The following is a 12,294-nucleotide window of genomic DNA, read 5'->3' on the forward strand; positions in this document are numbered from 1 at the left end:
GGAATAAAGTGGAGTGTTGTAGAATAGCGTGTTTAGTGGAGTAACACAGCGCAGCGTGGAGTACAGTGTCATGGAGTATCAGAGAAAAGTGGCAAAGAGTATAGTAGAGTGGGGTGGCATAGAGGGCTGAAGAGCAGCATAGATTACTGAAGCGTGGAGTGGCATAGAGTGGAGTGGAGTAGAGTGGCCTAGAGTGGATTGGTGTGCCATAGACTGCAGTACAGTGGTGCAGAGTGGGGTGGAGTAGAGTGAAGTGGCGTACTGTGGAGTAAAGTGTTCTAGTAAACAGTGGAGTAAAGCAGAGTGGGACAGAGTGGATGGTCATAGAGTGGAGTGGCACTGAGTGGAGTAGAGTAGACTGTCAGAGTAAAGTGGCACAGAGGTGAGTAGAGTATCAGTGGAATAAAGTGGAGTATCAAAGAGTAGTGTGTCACTGAGTGGAGTGGGGTAGGGCAGCTTGGAATAGTGTCATGGAGTGTTTTAGAGTGGAGAGGGGTATTGTAAAGTGGAGCACGGTGGTGTGGAGTGGCATAGAATGGAGTAGAGTTGTTGTAGAGAGAAGTGCCATAGAGTGGAGCAGAATGTAACAGAGTGGGGTTGAGTGGTGTGCTGTAGAGTGGAGTGTCGTAGAGAAAAGTGGAGTGGAGTGCCACAGAGTGGAGGGGCATAGAGTGGAGTAGAGTGTTACAAGGTGGAGTGGCATAGAGTTGAGTATTCATGGTGTAGAAGTGCACTGCCATTACAGAAAACACATTTTCAATCAAAATATCCATTTTACTGATAGAACTATACAGCGCACTAACGATAATGTGTGGAAATGCAATCACCTAGGGCACTGATTTGTTTTGATCGTATTACAATATATGCTCCAAGCACATTTACGAAGTACAAAAAAAGTGTTTCTGATATATTCTGAAATATCTGCACAGTTCATTTACCTTTTGTTCTGTGCTACAAAAAGCCTTTCCTTTCACACCTCCAGATTGTCACACAAATCCTCTATCTTTAAAGCCAAAGAAAGAAAAGTAAACAACCATCTCCCTCGGAAAACAGAGCCTGACATTTGATCACAGAGATGGATTAGAAGGGATATCATGGTTGTGTTTTCATTTTTATGTCCTTTTATACAAATATATCAGAGCCATCGCTTGGACACATACTCGCTGTTGCTATTTCCTCATCCTATGATATCATGGTGTAAAGTTCTACACCATTATAGGAAAGTGGCATTGCTCCTTTGTGCACATCACAGGCAGACAATGTAACTGTCTTTGCTTTTTGATCACTAAGCGTGGAAGAAGAAAACCCTGAAGATGAGACACACCTCGCAAGGCATAAAACGGTTTCACATGCCTGGTAAACATATTTTAAGCACAGAAGTGACATGATAAACAATTGTCTCAAGTGTATTGGAGAGCCAAAGGCAGAATTAAACAGAGGAGGTAGCACTAAAAGGGGTAACGAAAAATGATACATCAAGAAACAGTGAAGAAAAATATTGCCTATGACCTGGTGGAGGCATCGTTTCGTATCCTTTTCAAGTCGTACCTGTAGAGGATACCTCTCTGGGCGTGCTCCTTAATTCAAGATACTTGACACCGTCATCAGCAAACTCTTTAATTACATCTTTAGTCACCTTTAAATAGTAAAGGAAGACAGAATCGTGAAAAAGAAACACAACTACCTCTGCCTAGGACACACTTCTATCGATATTAACGTCATCCCAGTTTGATATTTTTGTCACACTGTCATATCGCTGGCATATTAATTAATGTATGTGGCACAGTCCTACCATTGAAGACTGGAAGTGGTTACCACATGTTCTTGCGTAGTTAATAATTCTCTTCTAAACTTTGTGCATGTGTTATGCGATTTATCTTTTAGCTTCACAGCATACACTATACATGCGAGAATTGCCCCAAAAATAAAATTACAGAATATAATCTTCAATTTCAAATTATATGCGACATGTGTTTTAAAATGCATCAATTTATGACAGTCCATAAATCAATCACTTTTCACTGAGCAGAACACAATTAGTTTGAAATTCTATTGCCAACATTGCACAGTGGCTGCAGAAAGTATTTACAAAGCAATGATTCGCTCCCTCGTCCATTTGATCAACTGGATAACAGAAAGTAAAACGTAACAAACCAGTAATATATCTTCGGTTGTGGTTGTGACCTGATGAATAATTCGAAACATCTGGAAACATCTACACGAAAAGAAAATATATTCTAGGGTTATTTGAAATGGCTAAATCGTTATGCAATTCTGCACATCACAATGAACAAATGAGCATTACTGCTGTAAAATATAATGCTACCCAAATAGCATACTTATTCAGGTAGGGTGTTTCACGAATGAAAAACGACCATTTACCACACTTCGAAAAATCCCATTAATTATATTTTTATACGGTTAACCGACATGGTAATTTTTTATCATAAGAGAACAGCGTCCATCATACGTGAATTCGAAAAAAGCATACATTAATAATTGGTTTAATGAAAAGAACTACATTTAACTTATCAGCATTACATGAAACAACTAACCGATATGAATGTGTGCTGCGAATAAAACATGAAAAGTTAACTACCTTCCATGCTTCCCTGATATGTAGGATTAAAAAAAAAACGAACGAGGCTTAAGAGGACAGGTTAACCTAGTGATAGAAGGAAACTAGAAATATACACAAGAGGCACATAGACAAAAAACTACAGCAACATAAGAGGGCGACTTGGAAACAAAGGAGTCACAGAAAAACAAGAGCACAGTGTGAGGAAATAATCAGAAAGAAAATCGGTGTTAATGCATGAGATAGTCACTTTAGACAAAGGTGCAATGCAAGGCACAAGATAGGCCCTTCAAAATAATGTGCAGTAAGTGACTCTCATTGGATAGACCGATTAACAAATATCACACTGGTAGGAGGACACCCTCTACTTCGTCAAAGTCTCATAGAGCTATTCTTAAAACATATTATCCAGCTAAAAACACAAATCAATTACTCGTTGCAAAACGGACTTTTTTAATTTCCTCATATTCTTACAGATGTCCTTACCTTACAGCTTTTAGCTGTCTTCTCATGTTTCTTCAAAAATTCTTAAATTAAAAAAATATATACAACAACAGGATTATGGGTCAGCGGCCTTCATTCACGGGGTTGTCTCATTGTGATTCACATGTTGCTTCTGCACACCACAGCACACAAAGGGGTAATGGGTCAGCAAATGTTAGCTCTTCTTTATGTGTCCGACACTCTTGTTTCTTGTACAACATTCCATAAGGAAAATAGTCTCTTTCAGATCCAGGCCTGGTGGGTCAAAGTGATTTTAATTTTCACATTTTTTACAACTTTGGTAGGGCTAGGCAGCTCTTCAGATGCCCATGTCGGCGCTGCTATTGCGGCCATCTTAAGATAGGTTTTGCCTTTCCTTATTATTCATAAAGTAATCCAAAAGTATTAAATAATGGCTTCCTTACACAAGGGTGGCAATCTGAGAATGTTTTCTACATACTTCATTCATAATAAACACTAGAAACCAATTGTAAGATGGTTGCCGTGTGTACACAAGCATTTGTAAAGCCAATGATTATGAGAGCAGCAATTAAAGGCCAGATATATTGGCTTTGCCAATGCTTCTACACAGAACGCCAGTTCTTTGTTAACTGTGTTCACAGAGTTTCGATCGATATAAGAGGTGTTATAATGTGCATTTAAAGAAAGACAGCTCTAGTGGCACTGCTCCTAGTTCAAAACTCAGTGAATCACCCAATTATTTATGTATTTGTTTCTATAAAAGACCAGAAATCCACTTCAGAACACTGCATGGATAAACCCCATTTCATTAGTCATATTACTTATTAGGCTGAGACTTAATATATATTTTTTACATGTAAAGAATAAAAGCATGTGCACTGTAGTAGCGCTGCACTACAATTTCAGTAGCAAATAGTAAAAGAATTAAGGTGACCAGCAGTGTTAAATCACGAACCAAATCATTTGACACTGTTATGGGAATCAGTGGGAACTGTTCTACATATTTATTTATTACACAGCTGAATTGAAAGCTATGTACACAAATGGATTATCTTATTTGGTGACCACTGCTGAGTGTCACTTCTGCATATATCTTTTTCAATTGTATTTCAATTCTACTCATTCATTAGAATGAGATTTTCCAGTAACTCATCATAGTGTGTGACTCAATACGATATAATCCTTTAGTTAGTGCTGATACATCAAAGGTCTTTACAATAAAATGTGCCCTGTTGCAAGGTAATTTCATATCATTAACTCGATTACAATCAAATATTTTCTGTCCTGATTTCGGTTTAGTGCATGGGACTATAACACCATTTCACAACTGTGAAGTGTTGCTACATGGTGTCTCCTAAAGTAAAACATATTTGAAAAGGTACATTCAATGACATTATCATGTATGTATTTGGTGTTTTCATAGAATAGGGTCTGATTTAGGCCAAAGCTCACCCAGATAAAAGCCAGAATCTCAGGATGGACATCACATAGATAAATTAGATTTATTTTAATTTTATTTAAATTTGCATTGAGTGGATTTCCTGAAAATTAAGTATTGTTTTGGCATTTATCAAAAGATTACCCACCCATGTTGTAGAGGATTTAGGAGATTGCCTAGTATAGTCTATACATATAATCCAATAGTTAACATACTCACTCTTCTAAACTCCTTTTTTCTCCCTTGTCAATCATGGTCATCCCATTCTGGATTTGGAGATGTGGTTTCTGAGCCATTAGCTTCTTCATTGTAGCAGAACTGATTGAGCCATTTAAATGGGCATGAAGCTCCTGAATCAAGAACAAATACATTCAAGTCCAAAATCTGCTTAGTAGTAATAATGATGATGTATGATAAGCTTTGAGCTGAAAGATTTAGTGAATAATTGATTGTTCTGAAGAATCAGATGGGTATTAAATTCCATTACTTCATATCCCTTGTCATGCAAGACCAAATCCGTGAGACAGACCTAATGGGGGTGCATTTGTTAAGAATAAATTGTCATTTTGATAACCTCAAATATTGCATTAGCTGTTTCTTGTTTATAGGACGGTACGTTATTATTCGTAGCTGTCAACCTTGTTTCATTTCATTCATCATAGACACTTGAGCTCTGGACTACTCAATTTTCTACGATCTTGAATGTGGTGATGTGTTTTACTATTTCTTTTAAAACATGTTACCTTTATCAAAGCACCTCTTATTTAAACATCATTGCAATTGCCATACTCTACTTGTAGGACTAGGACTTCATATTGAAAATATTTTTTACATGTTAAGAATTGTGCTGGGTAGTACTGAAATACGTCTTTCACATATAAATATCTAATACAGTAATTGTTGACACATTGACTGCCCCTTGCTGCTGAATAAACTAGTGATGGCACATTTTAAAATTAATGAAAACGAATGCAAAAATATGCAGAATTAACATGTAGGCCTTAGACAAAAGGAATTTTAGGCTTGAAAAGATGAAGATGTGCTTTCAGTAAAAGTGACGAGGCTAAGAATGTGAAATGTTACATTTTGACAAAGCTGACGTGCTGTGAAAATAAAGACAATGTGAAAGAAATAATTATGACCTTCGCATAGACAGATTTCCGTAGAATACAATATGTATTAAAATGTTTTAGTTTAACTCTGCAAAATGTTTATAATCACACAAAAGCTTTGAACATTACATGGATTGGTAGCCTGTATTTTATTAAAATAATTTAGAAGTTTGAAAATGAAACTGTAGTTTTTCTTATAAGGGAAAGTAAATTGTGACAACCATTGCTGATTTATACAAAGTAGTTGATACAAATATTCCATTTAAATATTGCTGTCCATGGACTACTGCTCTTGATGAAAAGACGACAGAACGTTCCTGTTTCCATGAGGGTACTGGAAGCTGATTAACTGATGGAAGGAGGAGAGTAAAATGATGCAGAAAGTTTTAAGGTATGCTTTATGTTAGTGAGTGTTCCTAGAGTAGCTCTCGGATTCTCTCCAGATTTATTCACTTTCCTGTTCAAATGTACACTGCTCTGAGCCTCTACCGAGTTTCTTGAACCTCCCTTTATGGGAAGTTCTGTTTGATGGATAACTCATAGCAGATTGTAAAGCTTTATGCTTTAAACCCCTCTATTTCGAGTTCTTTATGAGTTTTGACGTACACCTTTTTCTTGTCCTTTCCAACTCATCCTGAAACCTAGAATAGGGTTTCTTTCCTTTATGGAATATGCATAATACATTTATTCTGTTGTTGATATGATTAGTATGATTTGTTAACTATTGATTCATATTGATGACTTTCTTCACTGACCTCAATAAAGACTGGGCAATTAATACAACTGATAACTAAAACTTTTGAACTAACACCAACTCTCATCTTTGAGTGAAACTAACAATTGGAAATGTGGTGACTTTTTAATTGATGTGCAGCTCCTGGTTAAAGTTACCTTACGTCAAAGGTCTGCTGACCTGTGACTTGTGAACTTCTACTCTGATGAGTTAGTAAGCCTTTCTTCATAAACCGATTTTAACTAAGAACCCTGCTTCAGCAGTAGTCTATGTAATTTTGCACTAGTTTAGTAGTAGTAATATTAAATTATGAGAAAGTACTCATACATGCTGTGCTTAGTAAAAATGTTGTTTGTATACATCCATGGGATTTGAATGATGCATTACATTTGCTTGTTTTAAATCCAATTACATCTCTTTCTCACTCACTCTTTCAAGCTATGAAAAACACAGTCATGTAAGTTGCTTCTAACAATGTGTGGTAGAGAATTTCTAAGAACAACATATGATGTATCATGTAAACAAAAAAGTGCTCATACCTGACAAAAAGACAAAAGCTCTGAATATGTAAGATTATTTTCACAGTAGAGGTGAATTGCATTAGGAATCGTAGATAAAGTAAAGGGCTGCTTCCTCACCCCAGAACACGATTGCTCTAGTCTACAGCTGCCATGTCTTTTGCTAACGTTGACTACAAATCACAGCATTAAACTACTATATGTGTTTTCATAACCTAACTTTAAATGCACCTATTGATACATTAATAAATATCTTTCTTTCCTGATGTCAATTTTTTTACAAAGGCTTATTAAGGAGTGTACTTCAAAATCTTAACTGTCCATCTGAAAACCATACAAGTGATCAGAGTAAAACATTTGGGTAAGTGTAAGTTTGCTCTGAATTCATTCACACACCAATTCATAGGTTTCATGACATCAACACATTCATTCCACTGTTTAAAATAGAGGTGCATTTCTTTCCCTAACGTCCTTGGTATTAAGCTGGTGACCATCTTTTGAGTGTTAGCCACATATCTGCTATAAAATAAACTGTTCCTACGCACAATGTTTAGGAAAAGTAGCTAAAATGTTGTATTTCTAAACATGCAGGGCACAGGTGCTTTCTCTTCAAGAAAAAATCTAGTATGATTTGATGGTGATTACAGTTATTCTATACAGCTTTTAAAAAGATCTATAATAGGATGAGTATGTCCATGTGCATTTGTAGGCAGCAATAAACGTGAGAAACGGCACAAGATCTGGATATGAAAATTGTGATTATAGAAACAAAAATAATGATTTATGGTGCATTTCCCTCAAATGGCAAGGTTGAAGACCACTAATATGCTCAGCTATCAAATTAAAATACTGCAGTTAACTGTAAGCCTATTATGCCCCAGGTCTGTTTCAGTGAAACTTGCAAACAAGAGATGCATGGTTTGCGTCTTTGCATAGTCATACTTTCAGAAGAATTAGGTTAATTCTGAGATTTTTCTGACTCATCTGCATGCACAGGATAGGAACTGAGTCGGATTTTCTTTATTTTGCTTGACTTTTTCATCTCTCTTCTTAAACATAACCCTTTATACAACCTCCTTGTTTCTTGTCTTTGTAAGGCATTCGGCTAGTAGATAATTAATGTTACAAAAATATCCATAGTCCTGCATCAACAATTTCCTAAAGCATGACTGTTAGAATGGTTAACAGGGGTTCGAGCCCTGGTCAAGTAGCACCCACAATCCTTGTCAGGGTAAGGCACAAGCAAACCCCAAATTAACCTGTGCTCAACCCCTTTGTAGCTTGTCCCAGAGCAGTCAGGCAAACAGTAACACAGTGGAAACAGCACACAAAAAGGATCCCACACCAGGTTACACAAGTAGAGCTAAATTTAATAATAAATCAAGGTCATAACAACAAAAGTCTGAACAGTAGAACCGGAGATATGAATTTTTAAAGAATTTAGTGAAGATAGCGCCAAAAAGCACAAACCGCGCACTCTGGAAATCCAGTCGCCTGGACCGGGTCAAAGTCACAAGTTTAGACCGACTGCAACTAAGCACAGGTCCCGCTGCAGTGTACCTTCTCAAGTTTGTGCCAAGAGTTCCACTCGCATAGAAGAGGGCTGCAAGGAGCAAGGAGAAAATCGCTGGAGGATATCAGTGAAGCACGAGGAGCCGGCTGGCATCACGGGCGAGCATTGCTGGAGCAACGTTACTCCAGCAACACCTGATGCTGCAGTGCAAGAGTCGAGCTGACGAAGCTTTGCAGTGCGAGCGGTGAGGTCTTGGTGTGAACCACTTTGCGATCGCGAACATCTCAAAAGCTTGATTTCAGGATTATTGAGCCACATCAAGGGTCCAGAACCTGACTGGCACCACTTGGGGATCAGAAACTCAATCCACTTGGGTCCAGGGGCTGGTGCAGGATGTTGGAGAACCTTTTATGTCCCTGTGGCTCAGATGAGAAGGCCACCTGACTAGCCCTTGAAGTCACTCTGGGGTCCTGGGTTCAAGGATGAAGTTGCAGGTCCAATTCCTCTTCTCCAGGCAAGAGGGCAGCAGGTCCACACAGCAGGGCATCAGTTCCTTCAGAGCCGCAGTCCAGCACAGTGGCAGTCCTTTCACCAGCACAGCAGTCCTTCTTCCTGGCAGAGCATCAATAGGCCCAGAAGTGTACTGAAGAATTGGTGTCTGAAGTCCAGAGTTTGTACCCAGTTGTGAAGTGTAAGCATGCTGGGCCCAGCTCCTCCCTCACATCCTGGCAGTGATGGTCCATCTAGTCAAACCTAAGCTCCCAATTGTGTGTGGCTGTCTAGGAGGAATACACAAAGCCCAGCTGTCACCAATACCCAGTCATGTGACCCAGAGACAGTCTGCAGGAAATGGCTAAGACAAGAAAACGGCAACTTTCTAAAAGTGGCATTTTCAGAATTGCAATGTAAACTCCGTCACCATAAGTTCAAATTTTAAAATATGATTCCAGAGGCACCAAGCATGAACTAGTTATCTCTTCCCATTCGGCAATTACACTTATAAAATGAAATAAGGTAACTACAATGCTATCCTGTGGGAGCGGTAGATCTTGCAGTAGTGAAAAACTAATTTAAAAGTTTTCATTACCAGGACATGTAAAACTTAAAGGTACATGCCCTACCTTTTTAAATATATAGCACTCTGCCCTCTGTGCTGTCCAGGACCTACCTTAGGTGAGCTTTAAATATATTAAAAAGGAATGTTTGTACATGGCAAAAGGTTTACTTTGTAAGTTTGAAATGGCAGTTTACAAATGCACACACAAGCTGCAATGGCAGGCCTGGGACATGTTTAAAGTACTATTTCGGTGGGTGGCACAGTAAGTGCTGCAGGCCCACTAGCAGCATTCAATGTACAGGCCCTGGGCACAGGTAGTGACACTTTACTAGGGACTTACAAGTAAAAGAAATATGCCAATTGGGTACAAACCAATGCTACCATGTTTTAGAGAAAGAGCACAAGCACTTTAGCACTGGTTAGTAGTGCACACAGTCCTAAGGCCAGCAAAAACAAATTCAGCATAAAGTGGAGGGTAAAGGCAAAAGACCCTGCAGAAATGGCCAAGTCTACAATCAAATTTACCACTAAAAATCTCTTATGGTCATGTGAAGGAAAGTTCCAACAGAGTTGTGGTCCCATGTCTTTGGAAAGAGGTCTCACCTCTTCTTCAACTTCACACTCCCTGTACCAACCGTTTCCACCTAGTCCACTTCAAAGGTTTTGAAGTACCTTCTACCACTCTAGCAGGATACCATACAGATCAGGGGTGTTAACAGCCTAGGTGAAACATATCCTTGAATAGCCCTATTTGAATAGACCCATTCCTTCATCCCATTTCTTATATACACTTATATTTCATCTGTAGACTGGGATGAGCCTCTTTGTTAGCCAGGGGTATTTGCCTGGGTTAATTGGTTTGCTCATGAGTCCAGGACAGCTAATTACAGTATTATTAACTCTGCATGCATAGCAACACAATAATTTTAATTTCCCTTAATTTTAAAAGTAATCAAATCCTGCCTTCGGATGTATGTGTTTGAAGCAACATAGACAGTAACAATGAACCAGGAAGGCTACATAAGATGTTTTTAACTGTAGATAAACTCTATCCTACTCTGCACCCCATAACGTATATGTGTTTGTGGTCTGGTGTGGTCCAGGCCAAGTACAGGTAACATGCAATGTGTTGGTTTTAAATATTTTACGCCCCTACCTCCATGCCAACCTGATGAACTTAGACCAGGCCAGGCCGTCTGTATCACGGCTTGCACTGAGAGAAGAGGCACATAGGGCCTCATTATGACCGTGGCAGCCTGCAGAACACTGGCGGTAACACCGCCAAAAGGCTTTACCGCCAGGATTCCGCCCGGGTCCCCGAATTACAAGGTCAGAAGCCACAAACACTATGCCACGTTTGAATATAGACTTGTTTTGGCTTGGACCCTCCAAGAAGCCCTCAACCCAGGTTCGTGCTTTCAGTTTCCTCGCTCACTTGTAGATGATCTCGCGCAATGCGCTATGTGAGCGCCGCATATTCGCACACAGTTCTGAGCATGTTCCCCTCCTAAACAAAATACCCCATGTGTCTGGCAAAAGCTACAGCGTGTGACCCTTTTGGGTATTTAAACTCTCACAGACTGGTGCTGTGTGTCTGTGCACAATCTCACACGTTCCACGTATCCGACAAAAACGCACGAGCTTCTCGGGCATCTTATTGTGTGTGTACTATTAATAACAGACACTGCCGCTAACTCAGATGAAGCCATCTCACCACTTTGGGCAGGTCCCTGTAGAAGTGCAGCCCTGGCTTCTCCTCCATGCTGAGCCAGATGTTTATTCCATATGCCTGTAGTTTTGCAACTGGAGAACAGTCTGGATTTGCATTCGCAGGCTGTCGGATTTGCAAAACACCCTAAGGAAAGCTGAGGCGCCAGCAAGGGTATACCAGCGCTCATAGCGGCCATCTTGAAAAAGGAAGTTACGGGAACCGATTACCTACCAGGATCGCAATGAAGAAACCTTTATATCGCAGGAAGCTGGATATCTTTAAAGGGACCCGACAACGTACATCTTTATTTCGTTTTTTCTTTAATTCATCATTAAACTCTGATAAACCCAAGAAATCGCCACTTTTCTATTAGATGCGGTCACTTTAAATAATTTGAAATAGAGCTGTTCTAATATGACTCCTGCATTGATGTAAAACTGGAGAAGAAAGGAACGGGTGCACAGATATTCTTCTCTGCCTTTCCGTGTCCCGGTGGTGAAGATTTCCTATGTTATTATTATTACCCATAAGCCTCTACCTCTTAAGTAGTTTACTCCGCACGTGACATCTCGCTAGATTTCGCAGCCTCTCAGCTGAAGGCAGATAATTCATTAGTTGAAAAAGATATAGGCAAATCTGGCGGTGTGACCTACTTTGGAACTGGGAGCCGAGGTTTAACTCATCAGCACAACGTCCTGTGATTCTGGGCAAATCGCTTAACCTCCCCGTCTCTTTTATCTGACCTTGTATAATATAATCTGGTGTGCATGCAAAGCGCTGTAATGCACTTGGACCAGGTTCTATCCATAAAAAACTGCAAAAAAGTCTGTCATAGAGTGCTTGTTTCCAATTCTGTGTAACATTGTTATTTGGCTCTACTTAGCCGGGATACCGACTTCTTGTATGCTTATAGTGGGTGGGATCATGGCTTTAAGAGGGTTGGTCCAGTTATTATAATTAAGTATCATTTATTAGAGACGTGGCGGAGGTAAATAAAGTCATGATAAAAAGATGTGGACTAGAGTTCAGTGGTCGTTAACTTTATATAAACTACGCCTTAAAGACAATCATCAAAATCAGCAAGCATAACACGCTTTTATAACATCCTTGCATGGATAGTAGTAAAAATCAAAAATGAACTTTAAAAACATTTCACAGTTCCATGAACG

General features: G+C 39.3%; 1 protein-coding gene across 2 annotated transcripts in view; it reads right to left on the reverse strand.

Annotated features, from left to right (window-relative positions):
* Positions 1–11,316, reverse strand: part of MAPDA (N6-Methyl-AMP deaminase) — a 174,565-nt gene extending 163,249 nt beyond the window's left edge. The window contains exons 1-4 of one of the 2 annotated variants that reach the window (XM_069222368.1): positions 11,129–11,316; positions 4,701–4,831; positions 2,155–2,215; positions 1,549–1,636 (exon numbers count right to left, since the gene is read on the reverse strand). In XM_069222368.1, coding sequence (XP_069078469.1) covers positions 1,549–1,636; positions 2,155–2,215; positions 4,701–4,831; positions 11,129–11,176 — 328 coding nt within the window. In that variant the 5' untranslated portion in view covers positions 11,177–11,316. The remainder of the gene's footprint in view (positions 1–1,548; positions 1,637–2,154; positions 2,216–4,700; positions 4,832–11,128) is intronic. The other variant, XM_069222369.1, reaches the window with a different exon arrangement.
* Between the last annotated feature and the right edge of the window lie 978 nt (positions 11,317–12,294).

Source organism: Pleurodeles waltl, chromosome 3_1 (genome assembly GCF_031143425.1).
Source record: "Pleurodeles waltl isolate 20211129_DDA chromosome 3_1, aPleWal1.hap1.20221129, whole genome shotgun sequence".
NCBI lineage: Eukaryota > Metazoa > Chordata > Amphibia > Caudata > Salamandridae > Pleurodeles > Pleurodeles waltl.